This window comes from Osmerus eperlanus, chromosome 1 (genome assembly GCF_963692335.1).
Source record: "Osmerus eperlanus chromosome 1, fOsmEpe2.1, whole genome shotgun sequence".
In the NCBI taxonomy this organism is placed as follows: domain Eukaryota; kingdom Metazoa; phylum Chordata; class Actinopteri; order Osmeriformes; family Osmeridae; genus Osmerus; species Osmerus eperlanus.
In genome coordinates this window covers 23847352-23870619 of record NC_085018.1, presented here as the reverse complement: position 1 = coordinate 23870619, position 23268 = coordinate 23847352, and the positions used below count along the sequence as shown (strand labels likewise).

At 51.2% G+C, this 23268-nt stretch overlaps 1 protein-coding gene across 1 annotated transcript in view; it reads right to left on the bottom strand.

Annotated features, from left to right (window-relative positions):
• The window catches only part of LOC134019529 (voltage-dependent L-type calcium channel subunit alpha-1D-like), a 72628-nt gene that overhangs the window by 31918 nt on the left and 17442 nt on the right, over nucleotides 1-23268 (bottom strand). Inside the window, exons 4-11 of the mRNA XM_062460526.1 lie at nucleotides 19573-19712; nucleotides 15610-15788; nucleotides 12279-12431; nucleotides 11290-11486; nucleotides 10328-10431; nucleotides 5189-5358; nucleotides 1124-1218; nucleotides 349-388 (exon numbers count right to left, since the gene is read on the bottom strand). Of these exons, the coding sequence (XP_062316510.1) occupies nucleotides 349-388; nucleotides 1124-1218; nucleotides 5189-5358; nucleotides 10328-10431; nucleotides 11290-11486; nucleotides 12279-12431; nucleotides 15610-15788; nucleotides 19573-19712 (1078 nt within the window). The remainder of the gene's footprint in view (nucleotides 1-348; nucleotides 389-1123; nucleotides 1219-5188; nucleotides 5359-10327; nucleotides 10432-11289; nucleotides 11487-12278; nucleotides 12432-15609; nucleotides 15789-19572; nucleotides 19713-23268) is intronic.

Genomic DNA, 23268 nt, shown 5'->3' with positions numbered 1-23268 from the left:
AATATCAACATGCTGGCTTTCTTAAGGCTATTTTAGATGCATGAACTTAATTGAATGAAAATAAAAGTTTGGCAGAACACATATACAAGAGCAGAGTTAGCTAGAGACAGCGCAGACAGACAGGCAGCCACAGATGTACCAGACGATACCCCATGCAGGCAGCCAGCTGACAGCCAGCAGACAGCCTGCAGACAGCCAGCAGGCAGCCAGCAGACAGCCAGCAGACAGCCAGCAGACAGCCAGCAGACAGCCAGCAGACAGCCAGCAGACAGCCAGCAGCAGCCAGCAGACAGACAACCCAGCAGACAGACAACCAGCAGACAGCAGAGGCAGCATGCAAGAGTCCACAGGAGCCACTGACCTGAACTTTGACTTGAAATTTTTTTGACTAAAGAAGAGAACGGGAAGAGGGTAGTCAAAGTTTACTTAAAATCCCGTGGTCGTCGGTATGTGTGTAGCTCGGGGGACAGACAGACAGGACATTCATGGACTTCAACTTTTCAGGGACAGAATGAATGAAACATTGATATAAGTACTTTCAAAACCAAAGAGCCGAGAGAGAAGATGAAACAGTGTGGACAGGTGAAACAGGTGGACAGGTGAAACAGCACAGAAGTTGAATCTACCTTTAGTTTTTTTTTTAACATAAAGTAATGGTCAGAGCACTTCACGGTTTGAAGTTAAAAAATTTGCGAGAGGCAGATAACAGCAGGGCTGACTTGGTTGGATATGAGAAGCACGTCATTGGAGAACGTGAGGTCACGAGCGCTAACATAAAGCTACGTGCTACTTGACTCATCGGTCCAACAGTAGGATGACAGAGATCCTGCTCGACTCCTAGTTAGTCATAGTGGTTTCTAGTCCTGCCTTAGAATTATTTAGAACTGTTTGTTCATTTGACCTTGTATTGTTTATCGTATGCACCTTCCTTCCACAGTAAATTCCTTGTTTGTGTTTTATTTGCCAGATAAAAGAAGAATTTGTGTGTATGTGTGTGTGTTTTGTAATAGGTGTTGTTGTGTGTGTTGTAGGAGTGTGTGTTGTAGGAGTATGTGTGTGTGTAGGAGTATGTGTGTGTGTGTGTGTGTGTGTGTGTGTAGTGTGTTGTGTGCTAGGGCAGCACATGTGGTGTCCGCAGCAACGGCGTCTTCTCATCCTCCCCAGGTTCACGTGCTCCGTGTTCACAGACTCCGTCCGTCTCGCTGGCCGGAATGCTCGCTGGAAACGGCAACACAGAGAACACATCACACACACACACACAGAGAACACATCACACACACACACACAGAGAACACATCACACACACAACACACAGAGAACACATCACACACACACTCACACACAGAGAACACATCACACACACAACACACACAGAGAACACATCACGCACACACACACACAGAGAACACATCACACACACACACACACTCACACACACAGAGAACACATCACACACACACACACACACAGAGAACAACGTCACACACACACACACACACACACACACACACACACACACAGAGAACACATCACACACACACACACAGAGAACACATCACACACACACAGGAGAACACATCACACACACAGAGCCGCCAAGACGTGCCTCCAACGCCACACACACACGCACGCACACAGGCAGACACAACACACAGGCAGACACACACAAACAGGTAGACACACAGGCTTACACACACAGGCACACACCCAGGCACACACACACCCAGGCACACACACACACAGGCAGACACACACAAACAGGTAGACACACAGGCTTACACACACAGGCACACACCTAGGCACACACACACACACACACACACACACATCAGCGCAGCACAGCCAGAGAACAGAAACATCATCCGTCCCGTCAGCGAAACAGAAATGAAGATCAGCATCACGCCAGGTATTTCAGAGAAATCCCTCTTTTTAGAGACACAACACAAAATAACTGAAATACACCACTGTCTGAGATGTTTCCCAGCAGCCATCCAAACAGCATCAGACACAGACACTAGGATGGTGGGTCTAGCTAGACCTAACCTTGAAACAACCGCCATATTTCCCCACCCTAAAGTCTGCTTTGGTATCTACTGTCTTTGTCATTATGTGTGTTCGTTTGTCTTGTTACTCTCATAATGTCAGGTAATCACCAAGGTCACCAAGGTCAGCACAGATCATGTGAGGAGCCCTCTGCACTAACCCAAACCTCCAAGGAACATGGCAACGTTCCCTGTGAGAGAACAGTCTTTCAGGGACACACACACACCACGCTCGCTCACAACACGCACAACACACGCTCACACACACGCTCACACACTACTCACACGCGCTCACGACAACACAACACGCTCACACACACACACGCTCACACACCGCTCACACACACACACTCACACGCGCTTCACACACACACACGCTCACTACGCGCTCACTACACACACACTACGCTCACACACACACACCCTCACACGTTGCTCACACACACACAGCTACTTCCACGTTATTGTTAGCTTTGATTCGGGAGTCGTAAAAGTGCTCTCTCTCTCTCTCTCTTTCTGGAAATCCTGCTGACTGGTGGAGTTGTGGTGATCTGGGTTTAGCCCCGTTTGGCTGTTCACACTGAGCCCTGTGGGGCGTGGAGGGAGAGGGACTGGAGTGTCTGCTATCAGACCCCCGGCGCTGTGTGTGTGTGTGTGCTTCTGCTACTCTGCTCCTTGTCTGACTCCGCCAGCGAGCGAGGGAGGGAGGGAGGGGCGGAGGCATATTAATAAAGTCTGGACTCATTCAGTCTGAAACAGCAGGAGAGAGGGGCCCCCCAGGGGTGAAGGTGTTTATCGAACAGAGAAAGAACCCAAAAAAGAATGAAAGGAAAAGAAAGCAAAGATTGGAGAGATTGTGATGCTGAAAACATAGGGGTCAATCACGATAGCACTTGCCACAAGCGCCGGGGAAGGGAGAGGGGGGGTGTACATTGGGGCTATGCATAAGTCATTAGGTACACACTGGCTTACAAATACACACACAGCCCTATCAAACTAATACTTTTCCTCTTTCATTCGTCCTTTTTTCCCTCTTTCTTTTGCTCTTCTTCTTCTCTCTCTCTCTCTCTCTCTCTCTCTCTCTCTCTCTCTCTCTCTCTCTCTCTCTCTCTCTCTCTCTCTCTCTCTTCTCTCTCTCTCTCTCTCTCTCTCATTCTCTCTCTCTCATTCTCTCTCTCTGACACACACCTTCTGAAGGGAAACTGGGGAATTTACCATGAGTGTCGGAGGACTGGCTGAACCACCCCAAACCTTCCTTTCTTCTTCTCTGTGAGGTCCAGCCAGAGTCACCCCTTCACGTGTGAGGCATGCAAGCCCATGCAATTCACATGTCAGCAGCACACAGCCGGGAGACATGGGAGGGGAGGGGGGGGCGAGAAATGGCTTCTATCAAGACGGGTTAGAGCACAGAGAGCACCACAACAGAACAACAACAACAGAACAACAACAGAACAAACAACAACAGTACAACAACAACAGCAAATGTCACGAACAGCGCTAGCCACATGGACACTGGAGAGGAGCAGAAGAGGAAGATGGAGAGCTGGTTAGTCACGCGCTAGAGCGTCTGTTGACTGGGAGAAGAGGGATGTCTCCATGCTAGCATGCCGCCACGCACATTAAGGCATTGAACATGTTTCATGTTAGCATAGAGAGCCTCGTGTCCCGGAGACCAGACACAGTTAAGCATCGTGTGGGGGGAGACTGCTGAACCTGTATTGGACCCCGCCCCCTAAATATCCCATGAGGTCACTTCCTTTATTTACATTTACATTTAGTCATTTAGCAGACGCTCTTATACAGAGCGACTTACAGTAAGTACAGGGACATTCCCCCGAGGCAAGTAGGGTGAAGTGCCTTGCCCAAGGACACAACGTCAGTTGGCATGACCGGGAATCGAACTGGCAACCTTCAGATTACTAGCCCGATTCTCTAACCGCTCAGCCACCTGACTCCCTTTGGGTTCTTTATCCCCGTCCAGTTGTGCTGCCCTGCGTTGAGGTGTAGGTACGACACTCTGATGTTACAGTGTACTGTGAGGGGGGGAGGGGAGGGGTCTCTGAGATGGTCCGCTTGGTAAGGGAGGAGAGGAGGAGAGATAGAGGGAGAGAGGGAGGGGGGGAGAACGAGAGAGGGAGGAGGAGGAGACGAGGGGAGGGATGGTTTTCCTCAAACTCCACGGCGGGGCAGTGGAACGTTCACTGTTCTGCATCATGTGCTGCTTATATAAAGAGGATTTGGATTACAGTCTTTCTTCTGCTCAAGTAATATGATTTATCCTTTTCTCCATCCTCAGACAAACCCAAACGGTACACACACAGAGCTCAACGCGCACCGCACTACCCTAGACCTGAAAACCTGGACGTTTTTCCTCACGCCCTATCACAGGAATTCAAACAGTAGTTACTGTAACTTGTGTGTGTAACTTGTGTACTGTAACTTGTGTGTGTGTGTGTGTGTGTGTGTGTGTGTGTGTGTGTGTGTGTGTGTGTGTGTGTGTGTGTGTGTGTGTGTGTGTGCGTGCGTGCGTGCGTGCGTGCGTGCGTGCGTGTGTGTGTGTGTGTGTGTGTGTGTGTAGGAGGGGCCAGAGTGTAATCACCTGACAGTTCAGCACCAACACAGACAGTTGTTACTGTAACTTGTTTTGTTCTCTCTAACACCCTTGATCTTTTGGCTTCATCTCACTGTGCCGACTCAGATTACAGAGGGCTCCGTGGTCTGCAAATACATGGTACACCATGCTGTGTGTGTGTGTGTTTACAGCTCTGAATAATATATCTAAGCAGGTGGTGCTAGAAGCTACACAGGACAGAAATAATGTACACTCTCTGGAGGTTTGAAACACATCGACACAGCTAAAGTGTCCAGGGTTACAGCAGGTGTGTCTTATGTTCAGTGTAACACTGGGAAAAACACAGTTAGAAGTCACTCCTACGACAGGATTGTGTGTGAGTGTGTACGTGTCTCTGTGTATGTGTCTGTGTGTGTGTGTGTGTGTGTGTGTGTCTGTGTATGTGTCTGTGTGTGTGTGTGTGTGTGTGTGTGTATGTGTATGTGTATGTGTATGTGTATGTGTCTGTGTATGTGTCTGTGTGTCTGTGTCTGTGTGTGTGTGTCTGTGTGTGTGTGTGTGTGTGCAGGCTTACGGTTGCGCTTGCCCTGCTCGTCTGCCTCGTCCTCGTTCTCAGGGTCGATGTCCTCTGCCTGGGTGATCCAGTCCAGGTAGCCCTTCAGATCCTCCTCCAGCTGCTGCTTCTCACGCAGCTTCTGGAAGTCTCCGCGAGCCTTCGCCTTCTCACGCTCCTTGGAGAACTCTCTGGGTGAGGGACGGCGTAACACACACACACGGACACACACACACACACGGACACACACACACACACAGGTGTGTTTACTGGAGTCACAGCACATCAGGTACATTCATAGATTATGCAATACTTACAAAGCATAAAGACATATCGACATACAAATATACACAGTACATATATTCGATGTTATACTACTAACATTATGTAAACAATTTCTGGTTGTCTTTTCTGAGCCACTGGAGGGAGGGGTACACCTTTCAATGACGAAACGTCACACAACATTTTGTCCAGTTTATCAAATTTTACAGTCGCAATTACATTGTTGAAACTGCCGGAGATGAAAGTAATCATTTGAATATTTTGGTCGTAGATCTGTCACAACAAGTGATGTCCAACCCTTTAAAAACAGTGCCATTTTTTCCCGCTCGAGTTAATGGAAGTTCAACAGCAGGGCACTCCCCTGGCCTGTACTCTGGATAGCTGCTCTGGAGAGCTGCTCTGGAGAGCTGAGGGAGGGGACCTGCATAGCTGCTCTGGAGAGTTGAGGGAGGGGACCTGGATAGCTGCTCTGGAGAGTTGAGGGAGGGGACCTGGATAGCTGCTCTGGAGAGTTGAGGGAGGGGACCTGGATAGCTGCTCTGGAGAGTTGAGGGAGGGGACCTGGATAGCTGCTCTGGAGAGCTGAGGGAGGGGACCTGGATAGCTGCTCTGGAGAGCTGAGGGAGGGGACCTGGATAGCTGCTCTGGAGAGCTGAGGGAGGGGACCTGGATAGCTGCTCTGGAGAGCTGAGGGAGGGGACCTGCATAGCTGCTCTGGAGAGCTGAGGCAGGGGACCTGGATAGCTGCTCTGGAGAGTTGAGGGAGGGGACCTGGATAGCTGCTCTGGAGAGTTGAGGGAGGGGACCTGGATAGCTGCTCTGGAGAGTTGAGGGAGGGGACCTGGATAGCTGCTCTGGAGAGCTGAGGCAGGGGACCTGGATAGCTGCTCTGGAGAGTTGAGAGAGGGGACCTGGATAGCTGCTCTGGAGAGCTGAGGGAGGGGACCTGCATAGCTGCTCTGGAGAGCTGAGGCAGGGGACCTGGATAGCTGCTCTGGAGAGTTGAGGGAGGGGACCTGGATAGCTGCTCTGGAGAGTTGAGGGAGGGGACCTGGATAGCTGCTCTGGAGAGTTGAGGGAGGGGACCTGGATAGCTGCTCTGGAGAGTTGAGGGAGGGGACCTGGATAGCTGCTCTGGAGAGTTGAGGGAGGGGACCTGGATAGCTGCTCTGGAGAGCTGAGGGAGGGGACCTGGATAGCTGCTCTGGAGAGCTGAGGGAGGGGACCTGGATAGCTGCTCTGGAGAGCTGAGGGAGGGGACCTGGATAGCTGCTCTGGAGAGTTGAGGGAGGGGACCTGGATAGCTGCTCTGGAGAGCTGAGGGAGGGGACCTGGATAGCTGCTCTGGAGAGCTGAGGGAGGGGACCTGGATAGCTGCTCTGGAGAGTTGAGGGAGGGGACCTGGATAGCTGCTCTGGAGAGTTGAGGGAGGGGACCTGGATAGCTGCTCTGGAGAGCTGAGGGAGGGGACCTGGATAGCTGCTCTGGAGAGCTGAGGGAGGGGACCTGGATAGCTGCTCTGGAGAGCTGAGGGAGGGGACCTGGATAGCTGCTCTGGAGAGTTGAGGGAGGGGACCTGGATAGCTGCTCTGGAGAGCTGAGGGAGGGGACCTGGATAGCTGCTCTGGAGAGCTGAGGGAGGGGACCTGGATAGCTGCTCTGGAGAGTTGAGGGAGGGGACCTGGATAGCTGCTCTGGAGAGCTGAGGGAGGGGACCTGGATAGCTGCTCTGGAGAGCTGAGGGAGGGGACCTGGATAGCTGCTCTGGAGAGCTGAGGGAGGGGACCTGGATAGCTGCTCTGGAGAGCTGAGGGAGGGGACCTGGATAGCTGGATATCCAGAGTTCTCCTGGCGCTAACAACACCCCGCCCCCACAGCACGCAGCTGAGAGGATGCGGGGAAGCGAACTGAAGTGTTGGAGAAAGAGAGGGAGGAAGAGGAAAATACTGCAGAGAGAGAGAGGGAGAGAGAGATGCTATATGCTGTATATTGTAGAGAGAAGGGGGGTGAGAGAGAGAGAGAGAGAGAGAGAGAGAGAGAGAGAGAGAGAGAAAGAGAGGGAGAGAGATGCTATATGCTGTATATTGTAGAGAGAGGGGGGGGTGAGAGAGAGAGAGAGAGAGAGAGAGAGAGAGAGAGAGAGAGAGAGAGAGAGAGAGAGAGAGAGAGAGAGAGAGAGAGAGAGAGAGAGAGAGAGGAGGAAGGCGGGGAGGTCAGCGGAGGTCATACTGGTGGTTAGACAGGAAGTGTCCTATCAGCATCCAGCCCTGCCTGTGGCCTGTGCCCTGTGTCCTGTGCCCTGTGTCCTGTGTACTGTGTCCTGTGTCCTGTGCCCTGTGTCCTGTGTGCTGTGTCCTGTGTCCTGTGCCCTGTGTCCTGTGCCCTGTGTCCTGTGTCCTGTGGCCTGTGTCCTGTGCCCTGTGTCCTGTGTCCTGTGTCCTGTGTCCTGTGTTCTGTGTCCTGTGTCCTGTGGCCTGTGTGTGTCTGAGCAGCCCCTTGCTTCAGGGAGGCTAGATGATCTAGTATGCACACAGACACAAGAGGTGATGTGTCTACTGTACCCTCAGAGACACCGGAGGTGATGTGTCTACTGTACCCTCACAAACACCAGAGGTGATGTGTCTACTGTACCCTCACAGACACCAGAGGTGATGTGTGTACTGTACCCACACAGACACCAGAGGTGATGTGTGTACTGTACCCACACAGACACCAGAGGTGATGTGTCTACTGTACCCTCACAGACACCAGAGGTGATGTGTGTACTGTACCCTCACAGACACCAGAGGTGATGTGTGTACTGTACCCTCACAGACACCAGAGGTGATGTGTGTACTGTACCCTCACAGACACCAGAGGTGATGTGTGTACTGTACCCTCACAGACACCAGAGGTGATGTGTCTACTGTACCCTCACAGACACCAGAGGTGATGTGTGTACTGTACCCTCACAGACACCAGAGGTGATGTGTCTACTGTACCCATAGGTGTCCCCAGAGGTTCCCACAGTCCTGGGAAGGACAGTACTGACACTGAGAGGCAAACAGGCTCACGTTACCCTTAACCTGTACCCCACACAGCTAACCCGTACCCCACACAGCTAACCCGTACCCCACACAGCTAACCCGTACCCCAAACAGCTAACCCGTACCCCAAACAGCTAACCCGTACCCCACACAGCTAACCCGTACCCCACACAGCTAACCCGTACCCCACACAGCTAACCTTTACCCCACACAGCTAACCTGTACCCCACACAGCTAACCTGTACCCCACACAGCTAACCCGTACCCCACACAGCAAACCTGTACCCCACACAGGTAACCTGTACCCCACACAGCACACAGCAAACCATGCCAAGTCAATCTTATCTTCATCCCACACACACACACAAAATGCTGCAAGGTCTCACATACAAGCCGTCATGCAAGCATTCACTCACTTTCCCTCACACACACACACACACACACACACACACACACACGGCAGTTGCCCACAGCACCCTTGGTCTCTTACCCACTGAGGACACCCAGCACAAGGTTAAGCACGAAAAACGAGCCCAGTATGATCAGACTAACGAAATAGATGGCGGGGGTGCCGAATCCGATGGCATCGTTGACCTGGAGGGGCGGCCAAGTTATTAGCCACTTTACAATCACATTTACATTTTGTCATTTAGCCAACGCTTTTATCCAAAGCGACTTACAAGACAGAGCAAAAGGTGTACAGGTCAATGATCATGAACAACGAGATCGCCCCCAAAACAATGTGGGTAGCCAAAACATGAAGCATACATTGTGAAGAGCAAATAAGAGCCAATGGGTAGAACCAGAAGAGCATGTAGTTAAACAAGTTACAATTAAACGACATGATCCTCCAAAGTGCCCAGAGTGTACCTGGAGCAAAGCAAGCAACAATAATAGAATTCACAGCGAGTACAAGTAGTTAAATCAGTTACAGCTAACCAACACAGACCCAGGAGGTGCCAGAGAGCCACTATAACCTGCACTCACACACACACAGTCACACACACACACTCTCTCACACACACTCTCTCACACACACTCTGGTCACCAGCCTCCTCACCTGCACTCACACACACACTCTGGTGTGCCAGCCTCAAACTGACACTGGACTCTTGTTTGGCAACACTTCAGATCCAGGTGCATGTAGTTAGCGTTAGTTAACAGGTCCTGGTCAGTTAGTAAGTCCAATGAACAGATTACAGTTAACAATCTTCTTATCAGGGACTTAATACCTGTTAACTATCTCATACTTATCTCATCCTTTAATAACACTATCCGCAGCCCTAACACTTACAAATATAATGAATACTGTAAAGTCGAAGACATATCACAAGCACATGGATATAAAGTGCAACTCCCTTCAAACCCTGAGGAAGTGCGCTGGACAGACGCACCAGGTCTGTCTGCTGCCAGACACAACAATCAATCACACTAAACTTGATTTACATGCATTAGTTTAGCAGACACTTCCGTCCGAGACTAGGTCCGAACAGAGCATACAGTTAAAGTGTAATCAGTGAAGAGTGCTGGAGATGGGAGGGGGAGGAGAAAGAGGAGGAGGAGGAGGAGGAGGAGGAGAGGGAGGAGGGGGAGGAGGAGGAGGAGGAGAGGGAGGAGAAGGAGGAAGGGGAGGAGGAGGAGGAGAGAGAGGAGGAGAGGGAGGAGAAGGAGGAGAGGGAGGAGGAGGGGGAGGAGGAGAGGGGAAGGGGGAGAGGGGGAGGAGGAGGACGAGAGGGGGAGGATGAGGAGGAGAGGGAGGAGGGGAGGAGTGGGAGGAGGGGGAGGGGGGGGAGGGGGAGGAGAGGGAGGAGGAGGGGACTCTGTCAGGAGAGGTGAGAGACAGCAGTCTTACCCGCTCAACACACCCAGAACCAGGTTAAGAACAAAGAACGATCCGAATATGACCAGACTGACAAAGTAGACCCAAGGCAGCTCCAACCCCATGGCGTCGTTCATCTGAGGGTGGCCCAGCGCGCCAGAGAAGAGGACCGGGAGAGAGAGAGATGAAGAAAGAAAAGGAGAAATAAACACAGGTCATAGTGAAGGACAGAATGAAGGCCAGTGTTTGACGTAGGGAAAGAGACAGAGGACTGCGACAAGGGCTGGGGAGGAGAGCGTGCGGAGCCTTCAGGGAGGTGGAGCGGGGTAAGAGCATTACAGGAGAGGGAGCAGCTAAGCTGCTAGCTGTGGAACAGCCTAGCCGTGGTACAGCCTAGCCGTGGTACAGCCTAGCCGTGGAACAGCTTAGCTGTGGAACAGCCTAGCCGTGGTACAGCCTAGCCGTGGCACAGCCTAGCCGTGGCACAGCCTAGCCGTGGCACAGCCTAGCCGTGGAACAGCCTAGCCGTGGAATAGCCTAGCCGTGGCACAGCCTAGCCGTGGCACAGCCTAGCCGTGGAACAGCCTAGCCGTGGAACAGCCTAGCCGTGGTACAGCCTAGCCGTGGAACAGCTTAGCTGTGGAATAGCCTAGCCGTGGAACAGCCTAGCCGTGGCACAGCCTATCCGTGGAACAGCTTAGCTGTGGAACAGCCTAGCCGTGGAACAGCCTAGCCGTGGCACAGCTTAGCTGTGGAACAGCCTAGCCGTGGAACAGCCTAGCCGTGGAACAGCCTAGCCGTGGAACAGCCTAGCCGTGGTACAGCCTAGCCGTGGAACAGCTTAGCTGTGCTACAAGCACAGACACTCCTGCTGCCGCCGACTCAGGTAAAGAGTATGAAAGGTTCTCAGAAGGCATGCAGGGGGGGAATGGTGGGGGGGGCCTGGGTGGAGGGGGGCACGGTGGAGGGGGGGGGGGCATGGGGGGGGCCCTCACCCAGTAGAGGACGTCGGTCCAGCCCTCCATGGTGATGCACTGGAACACTGTCAGCATGGCGAACAGGAAGTTGTCGAAGTTGGTGATACCGCCGTTGGGGCCGTGCCAGCCCTCCCGGCACTCGGTGCCGTTCATGGGGCACTGGCGCCCGTGACCAGAGATAGCACACGGAGCAGGCTCCTCCTCCGCTATCTTGTCTGAGGAGAGATGGGGAGAGGGGGGGGAGAGGGGGGGAGAGAGTTAGAAAGGCAGAGAGAAAAAGAAAGTGAGGGAGGCAGAACAAGGTGATAGTGATGGTACAGTGGGTCTGCATACACACACACACACACACACACAGTGTCCAGTGATGGTACAGTGGGTCTGCATACACACACACACACACACAGTGTCCAGTGATGGTACAGTGGGTCTGCATACACGCACACACACACACACACACACACACACAGTGTCCAGTGATGGTACAGTGGGTCTGCATACACGCACACACACACACACACACACACACACACACACACACACACACACACAGTGTCCAGTGATGGTACAGTGGGTCTGCATACACGCGCACACACACACACACACACACACACACAGTGTCCAGTGATGGTACAGTGGGTCTGCATGCACACACACACACACACACACACACACACACACACACACAGTGTCCAGTGATGGTACAGTGGGTCTGCATACACGCACACACACACACACACACACACACACACACAGTGTCCAGTGATGGTACAGTGGGTCTGCATACACGCACACACACACACACACACACACACACACACACACACACACACACAGTGTCCAGTGATGGTACAGTGGGTCTGCATACACGCACACACACACACACACACACACACACACAGTGTCCAGTGATGGTACAGTGGGTCTGCATACACACACACACACACACAGTGTCCAGTGATGGTACAGTGGGTCTGCATACACACACACACACACACAGTGTCCAGTACCTGAGCCGGGCATGTAGCAGGTGGCGTGCATCTTGCCGATGAAGAGCTCCAGTCCGATGATGGCGTAGATGATGATGACGAAGAGGACCAGGAGGGCGATGTGAAGGAGAGGTACCATGGCTTTAATGATGGAGTTCAACACCACCTGCAAACCTAGCAGCAGCAGGAGAACACACACACACACAGTTGGCAAAACAGAACACTATCCCAGGTAAGGGATGATTTTGAGTGGTTCAATTGCATACATGTGTGTGTTGTGTGGATGTGTGTGTGTGGGTGTGTTTGTGTGTGTGTGTGTTGGTAAGTTTTGTTGTTTACCAGAGATGTTTCTGTGTTAGTGTAGTATGACGATCACTGCGTGGTGAGTAGGGCTGGGCGATATATATTTTTTAATCGATTTATCGAAGTAATGACTTCCCTCAATATACTTATCGTAACATTAATTCATTGTCAATAATATCGATAATGCCAATAGAGAATAATTAGGAACAGCCTTCCATTTAATTTCTGTGTTGCAGCAGGAAGTTGCGGAGAAATGGTAGCCTACACTCACTGAAATATACTGAGACCTCAAGTGGAGTAGCTAATGTTAACCGCGGAAAATCCGCGAGGGAGCAACTGCCAATGAAGAAATTATTGATAAAAAGGGTTTGTCTTCTTCAGTTATTTGGAAGTGGTTTGACTTTTTGAAATCCGACAAAGAGCAGAGCAATGTTCGGTGCAAATTGTGTAGTAAACAAACAGGTTGCTACCAACTCTGGTAATACGACAAACCTTTACCACCTGAAGCAAAATCACTCGTTGGAACATGCAGAAAGTGTGAGTTTGCGCCACGGTATTGATAAAAAGAAAGGTTTTAAAAAGCTTAAGTTACTTGACCCCAGGTACGTGCTCCCTGGCAGCAAACATTTCTCTCACACCGCGCTGCCTAAACCTTTTGCAGAGTGTAGGGAAAAAGTTGAGGAAGAGACTTATTTTGCTACTACTACAGATATGTGGTCTATCGTCTTAATTATCGTTATCGAATGGAAATCTAAATATCTATATCGATAATTTTGTACCCATATCGTCCAGCCCTAGTGGTGAGTCCACCTTCCTGTCGTCCAGCCCTAGTGGTGAGTCCACCTTCCCGTCGTCCAGCCCTAGTGGTGAGTCCACCTTCCCGTCGTCCAGCCCTAGTGGTGAGTCCACCTTCCCGTCGTCCAGCCCTAGTGGTGAGTCCACCTTCCTGTCGTCCAGCCCTAGTGGTGAGTCCACCTTCCTGTCGTCCAGCCCTAGTGGTGAGTCCACCTTCCTGTCGTCAAGCCCTAGTGGTGAGTCCACCTTCCTGTCGTCCAGCCCTAGTGGTGAGTCCACCTTCCTGTCTGCCTCACACATGCACACCCATGTGAGCATCGGTGTGTTCCTGTGTGCGTGCGTTTACATTGTTACAAGTGTGGATGTGTGTGTTTTGCCTGTGTGTGGATGTCTGTGTTTGTGTAAATGTCAGTTTGATGTGACGAGCGTGTGCAACAGTGTGTGAATACGTGTGTGTGTGGGTGTGTGTGTGAGTGAGTGTGTGTGCGTGACTGTGTGTGAATGCATGTGTGTGTTATCACACAGAAACAGAAGCGGTGTCTCTGAGGCATCGATATAGGACAGCCTGTTGGAGAGAGAACACTCCCGAGGGTCTGCACACACATACACACACACACATACACACACACACATACACCCACACACATACACACACACACACATACACACACACACATACACACACACACATACACACACACACATACACCCACACACATACACACACACACATACACACACACACATACACCCACACACATACACCCACACACACATACACCCACACACACATACACCCACACACATACACCCACACACATACACACACACACATACACCCACACACATACACACACACACACATACACCCACGCATACACACACACACACATGCACACACACACTTGCACACACACACACACACACACATACACATGCCATATGGGCTCACAACGTTCGTGGCTCCAGCCCGTGAACTCTGTCACAGAACTCACAGGACTGGGCTGTGAGGGGAGGAGTGAGGAGGGAGGGGGGAGAGCTGGGGGGAGGCATGGGGAGGCAGGGGGAGGCAGGGGGAGGCATGGGGAGGCAGGGGGAGGCAGGGGGAGGCATGGGGAGGCAGGGGGAGGCATGGGGAGGCATGGGGAGGCAGGGGGAGGCAGGGGGAGGCAGGGGGAGGCATGGGGAGGCAGGGGGAGGCAGGGGGAGGCATGGGGAGGCAGGGGGAGGCAGGGGGAGGCAGGGGGAGGCATGGGGAGGCAGGGGGAGGCATGGGGAGGCAGGGGGAGGCAGGGGGAGGCATGGGGAGGCATGGGGAGGCAGGGGGAGGCATGGGGAGGCAGGGGGAGGCAGGGGGAGGCAGGGGGAGGCAGGGGGAGGCATGGGGAGGCATGGGGAGGCAGGGGGAGGCATGGGGAGGCATGGGGAGGCAGGGGGAGGCAGGGGGAGGCAGGGGGAGGCATGGGGAGGCAGGGGGAGGCATGGGGAGGCATGGGGAGGCAGGGGGAGGCAGGGGGAGGCAGGGGGAGGTGTCCTGGGCTCACACTAGGTTAGGAACATGTGATACCTACAGAGAGACACTCAGGAAGATGAAGGGGATGAAAAGAGCTTCTCTTCCAAATCAGGGTCTATTAGAGTATCTGATGATGCTTTGTCTTTTGTTTCACCCCCTCAACCCCCCCACCATGCCCCGCAACCCCCCCACCATGCCCCTCAACCGCCCCACCATGCCCCGCAACCCCCCCTCTTTCCTGGAGAATCTACGGGCCTACATGAAGAACTCATTAGTGTCATGGAGCCAGATGCTGTTCTCTCCAGGACGAGTCTGGAACTGAACACTGGAAGGGAAACAGCTGTTTCTGGGGGAGAGGGAACGGAGAGGGGGGGATGGGGGGGGGGGGGGGGTTCGGGGTGGAGCAGAGTTGGGGGGGATCAGAGTTGAAGGGTCACCCTTTAAGGTTAGGTGACAGTGGTAGGGAGGGTGTCAGGGGTGCAAAGTGGAAGGATCACCTTTTACGTGTGGGACAGTGTGTGTGTGGGGAGTCAGGTGGCTGAGCGGTTAGGGAATCGGGCTAGTAATCATAAGGCTGCTGGTTCGATTCCCCAGCCGTGCAAAATGATGTTGTGTCTTTGTGCAAGGCACTTCACCCTACTTGACTCGGGGGAATGTCCCTGTACTTACTGTAAGTCGCTCTGGATAAGAGCGTCTGCTAAATGACTAAATGTAAATGTGTGTGTGTGTGGCATCACTCACTGGGCACTCCTGAGACCAGCCGCAGGGGGCGCAGCACGCGGAAGGCTCTCAGGGCCTTGACGTCGAAGCCTCCTGACTTCCCGGCGTGGCCGTGCATGGAGGGGTGCACGGGCAGGACCTCCTCCACCTCCTCCTTCTCCTCCTCTTTGGTCAGAAGCTCCAGGACCACGCTGAACAACCTGCCGGCCCCAGACCCCACAGCACCCAGGATCAGACAGGCACACCCCACAGCACCCAGGATCAGACAGGCACACCCCACAGCACCCAGGATCAGACAGGCACACCCCACAGCACCCAGGATCAGACAGGCACACCCCACAGCACCCAGGATCAGACAGGCACACCCCACAGCACCCAGGATCAGACAGGCACACCCCACAGCACCCAGGATCAGACAGGCACACCCCACAGCACCCAGGATCAGACAGGCACACCGCATACGCTACGAGAAGAACAGGTCATCTGACGTGCTGGAGACGTAAACTAATCCCTACTTAGTCATTGAGTAAACAAATCACCAACATTTACAGGGGGGTCTTTTTTTGCATCCCCATACGTCATAGAAAATATTTTTTTTTCAAAACCTTTTTGGGAAAATGTTTTTTAAACCTTCTAAACTTTACAAAAAAAACATTTTTTATAATATATTTTCTTCACTTTTTTTTTTTTTTATATTTTCAACCTCTTTTTCAACAAAGCTTTTTTTCACACACAACACAACACAAACAAGATTCTAGTTTTTTTCAAACTTTTTGTTCTTACTGCCTTTTGCCTTACTGCATGGTAGCTTCGTAGAACAGCTTATGTTTGTTGTGAGTAATAGCCAGGAAATGAAAAGGGGCACGCAATGACAATAAATAATATTGCTCATAGCACCAAATACAGATAGGGGGGCAGTGGGGTGGCAACTGCATAGTAGAGCTACGCAAAACCACTTTCGGCCAATCATGTTTTTCAGTGATAGGGACCCATTTATGGAATAATTTACCAACTGAAATAAAAATACAAACCGAACTGAAAACATTTAATAGAAAGAAAACCAAACATGTAGCCACTAAGTCAGGTCCATAAATACACGAGCACACAGTGTGTCTCTGTTGTCCCTGTTGTAATGTATTGTGTTGTTACGTCCCTGTTGTAATGTATTGTGTTGTTACGTCCCTGTTGTAATGTATTGTGTTGTTACGTCCCTGTTGTAATGTATTGTGTTGTTACGTCCCTGTTGTAATGTATTGTGTTGTTACGTCCCTGTTGTAATGTATTGTGTTGTTACGTCCCTGTTGTAATGTATTGTGTTGTTACGTCCCTGTTGTAATGTATTGTGTTGTTACGTCCCTGTTGTAATGTATTGTGTTGTTACGTCCCTGTTGTAATGTATTGTGTTGTTACGTCCCTGTTGTAATGTATTGTGTTGTTACGTCCCTGTTGTAATGTATTGTGTTGTTACGTCCCTGTTGTAATGTATTGTGTTGTTACGTGATGTGCTGTTGTGTGTAATGTGGTCATGAATCTGTGAAATGTTGATATACTAATATATTGCCTATTGGCTAAAAACCTTTTATGCAACACATCTACAACATTATCTATGTATGTAATAATGTGCGCTGCATTGTCCCTGACAAATAAACAAATAAATAAAAAATTCAAACTAAAGTAACGAGCCTGGCTTTAAAATGAAAGAAGTAGAAAGTACAGATTTGTGTAAAAAGTTGTAGTGAAGAATAAATAGTGAAGTAAAGTACTGATACCAGAAGAATATACTGAAGTACAGTAACAGTATACTTGTACTGTAACAGTACATTACAAGTATTAGTACTTCCTGATAAATGACTAAATGCTAAATGACTAAATGTACTTCCTTACTTCCCATCTCTGAGTAGGTGGGGAGGTGGTGTGTGTGTGGGGGGGTCCTATCATAGTGTGGTGGTGTGTGTGGGGGGGTCCTATCATAGTGTGGTGGTGTGTGTGGGGGGGGGTCCTATCATAGTGTGGTGGTGTGTGTGGGGGGGTCCTATCATAGTGTGTGTCCGTTACGTCTGCCCGTCATGGCGTGGCCTGATCAGCGCTGCCTCTGCAGGACGGATCAGACCTGCACACCGCACGCCGGCTGAGATCTGACCCAGCTACCCACTGGACTGTGTGTATTAGAGGAAACAGGGAGGGAGGGAGGGAGGGAGGGAGGGGCAGAGAGGGAGAGAGAGAGATAGAGAGAGAAAGAGAGAGAGAGAGAGAGAGAGAGAGAGAGAGAGAGAGGAGAGGGGGGAAAGGGAAGACAAAAAGCAGTGTTTCCCACACATAGACTAATTCGTGGCGGTGCGCCACAAAATCAACACCGGCCGCCACATATTGTGTTTCGTCCCAAAAAAATGTTTACACTATTTAGGTAAAAACACGCAGCGTATTCGTTCAGCTGCATTTCCTTTCCCTGCTCTCCCTCCGTCTCTCCGTCTTTCTCACATAAGCACAATCACAACGTCAGCACACGTTAGCAACGATGCATACCTACGCCGTTCTAGTAAGACCGACAGCTATATCAGCGAGCCTTCAGCATTAGTGTCGTAGCTAAGGTCAAGGAAAGTTGAGGCTACTTTTCGCTAGGTACCTACGGACATAATCGAAGGTTCCCCTTCGTTCTTTTGGTGAGAAGTCTCAGGAGCTAGCTACTTACCCGGCGTCATGGAGCCGACCAGTTAAATAGTTATTTAGCACTAGCGTCGCTACCTGCATATGCAGAAATTATTTGTTTGTTGTTGTTGATTTTGTGAATTATTTCGACCCCCCCCCCGCGCCACAAATAGCTTTCTAATCTGTGGGAAACACTGCAAAAAGGAATCAGAGGGAGGTGAATATGAGAAAAAATTAAGAGGAAGTGCAGAGAAAGAAAGACAGGAGTAAGAAAGAGGGGGAGAGAGGGAGAGAGAGAGAGAAAAAAGAGAGATCGAGAGATAGAAGGGTGGGGTCATAGGCAGAGGATGGTGAGTCACTCTGCTGGTGCTGTAGAGGTACTGTAGTACTCTGCTGGTGCTGTAGGGGTACTGTAGTACTCTGGTGGTGCTGTAGAGGTACTGTAGTACTCTGGTGGTGCTGTAGAGGTACTGTAGTACTCTGCTGGTGCTGTAGAGGTACTGTAGTACTCTGGTGGTGCTGTAGAGGTACTGTAGAACTCTGCTGGTCATGTAGAGGTACTGTAGTACTCTGCTGGTGCTGTAGGGGTACTGTAGTACTCTGCTGGTGCTGTAGAGGTACTGTAGTACTCTGCTGGTGCTGTAGAGGTACTGTAGTACTCTGCTGGTGCTACTGGAGAGGCTTCTGAGTTATTCTGCATGTACTTTCTGGGTCACATGCGCCCTGGGTGCGAGGAGGGGAGGGTCTCCACTGAGAGACTTGCAGCGGAGGGGGGGGGGGGGGGGGGGAATAACTGCTGACGGGGGAGAGAGAGAGAGAGAAAGAGAGAGAGGAAGAGAGACAGAAACAGAGAGAGAGAGAGAGAGAGAGAGAGGAAGAAAGAGAGAGAGAGAGAGAGAGAGAGAGAGAGAGGAAGAGAGAGGAAGAGAGAGGAAGAGAGAGGGAGAGAGGGAGAGGAAGAGAGAGAGAGGAGGAGAGAGAGGCTTGGGGCCAAGTGTGCCCTCAGCCTTGTGTGACTGCAGCATACTGTACTGTGACTGTACTGTACTGTACTGCTACTGTCACGATGATGAGGGCCACTGCAGAAGCCCTCACAGTAATCCCTCACAGACAACAACAACAACAACAGCAACAACAACAAGAGTGACAGCAGGCCGCCCAGGACCCTCCCCTGCTGGGACACACGTCCCACAAGAGGCCGAGCCTGAGAGACCAACCTCGACCAATCACAACCCAGACATGAGCAGAAGAGGAATATCCCAAACCAGACAGAACCAGACCGAACTAGACGAACGCGAGACTAAACACGTTGGCGGGGCAACGCAAGGTCGTACTCACCCGATGACCACGATGACAAAATCCAGCATGTTCCACCCGTTCCTCACGTAGGCGTTCTGGTGCATCACCAGACCGTAGGCGATGATCTTCAGGAACGTCTCGATGGTGAAGATGACCAGGAAGGCATACTCTACTGTTTCCTGTCAAAACAAACCAAGCACAGTCACTTACACAGGCCAGTCAAAGCCATTTCAGCGTGATGACCTTTGATATTAGTGCCAATACGTGGGGTAGGGTGGGTAGAAACAATTATACTGTGGTAGCACAGAATATAACTCAATCACACACACATCTCCAGTCACACAGCGCACACACATTGTAAAAAGACAATTGGGTCTTTTTTGTGGCCTGAATTTGAGAGAGATGACTAAATCCAGTGAGAAAGAGATCTAAAACTAAACTGGGGCTCTGAATGTTATGTAAATGAAAATCACAGGATGGATACAATGAAAGGCAGGAGACACGTGCACACACACACACACACACACACACACACACACACACACACACACACACTGGCACAGGTTTTTGGATTAGCTGGCCAGACAAGGCTATAGCCCTTGAGTAAAGCAGAATGAATCTGGTTAATCCAGTTTATCAATGTCAAACACAAAGTGGTTTTGCTCTCCACAGGAGTAGCAGGGCGGCCGACTACAACACTGACAGGGAAGAGAGAGGGGGAGGAGAGTGAGGAGAGGAGAGAAGGAGAAGTTGAGAGGAGGGGGGGAGTGGAGAAGGGGGAGGGAGAGAGTACCTGTCCATGTGATCACATCACATTCTCAGGGGTGTGATCCCATCCTAGACCCCTCCCATCGCCACCCCCCCACACACACACACACGCACACACATGCAATCCTGGTGATCTATCCCAAAGCCTCGCAACGATTTCCATTCACTCAAAAACATAACTAGAGTACGATGGCCGGTGTGTGTGTGAATCAGAACACTTTTGCACAGCGACCCTTAAGTGTAACCACGGAGACCGAACGTCGCGAGCGCGTTGCTGGTGACTCACGTGCCGTGATCACGCAGACAGAAACTCATCGTCAGGGGCGACCCCAGCTACGGCCCGCCGGTCGTCATAAACAGGGAGTCAGGTGGCTGAGCGGTTAGGGAATCGGACTAGTAATCTGAAGGTTGCCGGTTCGATTCTGGCCGTGCAAAAAAAAAATGTTGTGTCCTTGGGCAAGGCACTTCACCCTACTTGCCTCGGGGGGAATGTCCCTGTACTTACTGTAAGTCGCTGTGGATAAGAGCGTCTGCTAAATGACTAAATGTAAATGATGGAAGAAGCCCCTCCCCCTGTCTCAATAGGCCCCTCCCCCAGCCTGAGGAGGCCCCTCCCCTGGACGGAGCGTCTGCTAAATGACTAAATGTAAATGTAAATAAACCACCTCTCGTAGCCACATCATCCAGGCCGACCGTTCTCTCCCAGAGCACCAGACCCTCCACACGCCGGGGTCACGGCCTCGGTCCGTGGGTAGGGAGAAGCGAACGGCCAGTGTGGGACACGGTAAGCGGTCACCAGGCCCAGGGCGTCCTGTACGGCACGCTGACTCAGCGCTGACTGTGAGCCGTACAGCCTGATGCTTCACTTACCCGCTCACCGTACAGCAGCCGGCTTCAACCCTGGTCCTCAGGGTCCACTGGCCTGCATGGCTAAGAGGGCCTGTATGTTTTCTATGGTGTGTTAAGGTGTGTTATGGTGGTGGTGTGTTATGGTGTGTTAAGGTGTGTTATTGTGGTGCCTGACTGGGGTTCTTTAAGGCTCTGGAGTTCCTCAGAGCACACACGTTTCTCTCTCTCTCTCTCTATTTGTCCCCCTCTCGGTCTCTCTTAAGTTACTGCACCATCTATTATACATGAGGCCAGGCAGGTCAGTCTAGTGCTCAGCGTTATACAGTACTCAGATGTAAGCTCTTTTTCCAGGCCTGGTCTGGAGCCTTCCGAGCAAGAACGAGCTTCGCTTTTCCAACCACACGTTTAAGCAGTCTAACTCGGAGGAACTTCTCATGGAGGATATCCTGTATTATGGTTGTGTGTCTGTTCTGTGTGTCGGTTCTGTGTGTCTGTTATGTGTGTCTGTTCTGTGTGTCTGTTCTGTGTGTGTGTTATGTGTGTCTGTTCTGTGTGTGTCTGTTCTGTGTGTGTGTTCTGTGTGTGTCTGTTCTGTGTGTCTGTTCTGTGTGTGTCTGTTCTGTGTGTGTCTGTTCTGTGTGTCTGTTTTGTGTGTGTCTGTTCTGTGTGTCTGTTCTGTGTGTCTGTTCTGTGTGTCTGTTCTGTGTGTCTGTTCAGTGTGTGTCTGTTCTGTGTGTCTGTTCTGTGTGTCTGTTCTGTGTGTCTGTTCAGTGTGTGTCTGTTCTGTGTGTCTGTTCTGTGTGTCTGTTCAGTGTGTGTCTGTTCTGTGTGTCTGTTCTGTGTGTCTGTTCTGTTCGGGTCTTCATGTCTCAGATCCCTATTTTCCAGTGGTCTTCATGTCTGAATGCAGTCAGAGAGGTTTGGCCTGGGGCGTCAGAAAGGAGTGAACATCAGACACACTCACTTAACCCTTCACACGCCACAACGCCACGCCACAACCCAGCACATACGTCACAGCACAGCCCGCTCCTCTGTTCACTATGAATACCGTGTTCACACACACACACCAACTCACACGCACACACACACAGTTACAAACACAAACACACACACCAACTCACACCCCCTCACATGCACACACACACCAACTCATACCCCCTCACACACACACACAGTTACAAACACACACACCAACTCACACCCCCTCACATGCACACACACACAGTTAGAAATACACACATTTACAAACACACACACATGCACACACCAACTCGAGGTCCTGGGGGGGTCTTTAATCCTGGTGCTCCATAGACAGCATGATTTCAGGACCATAGTGGTCTGCAGGGCTCGTTTTGCCAACAGTTTATTGCCGACTGAGTGGAGCACTTAGCCTAGAGTAAGAATCACAGGGCCCCTTTGTTACCGCGGTAACAGGTTGAGGCTGGCTTACAGCTGCCCCCATTCTCAACAGCACGCAGCGGAGGAGTGGGGAGGAACAACAGGATAAATAAAGAGAGAGGTGGAGGGAGGGAAGGGAGGGAGGGAGGGAGGGAGGGAGGGAGGGAGGGAGGGAGGGAGGGAGGGAGGGAGGGAAGAAAGGAAGAGAGAGGGGAGTGGGAGAAAGAGAGGAAGAGAGATGGAGGGCCGAGTCACACAAATAGATCAACAAAAGCATGCATTTAAACTCTTGACATCTGTTTACGGACGTCAATAAATGAAGCACCTGTTTCTTTGTTCTATATGAATCCATTCTGCAGACTTAACAAAAGTTCACGCGTTTTAGTCAAATTATTTCCAGTCGTTTTTTAAGGCATTTCTGTAGTAAAGAGTGAGGCTAGCCTAGCATACTGAAATCTATCGCAGGCATCGGTCTGCTACATTGGTAAACATGATAAATATATGCTAACATGCCTTTTGTGCTCAAGAAAGCGTGTGAGTGTAACAGAAAATAATAAAGCATTCCCACTCGATTACACAGTCATTTATTCACACAGCTTCTAAAGGAAGAACTACTACTCTGGTCAGAGAGAAAGAGGGAGAGAGAGAGAAAGAGGGAGAGAGAGCGGGGGAGAAGGATGGAGAGAGAGAGAGAGAGAGAGAGAGAGTCTGAGAGAGAGG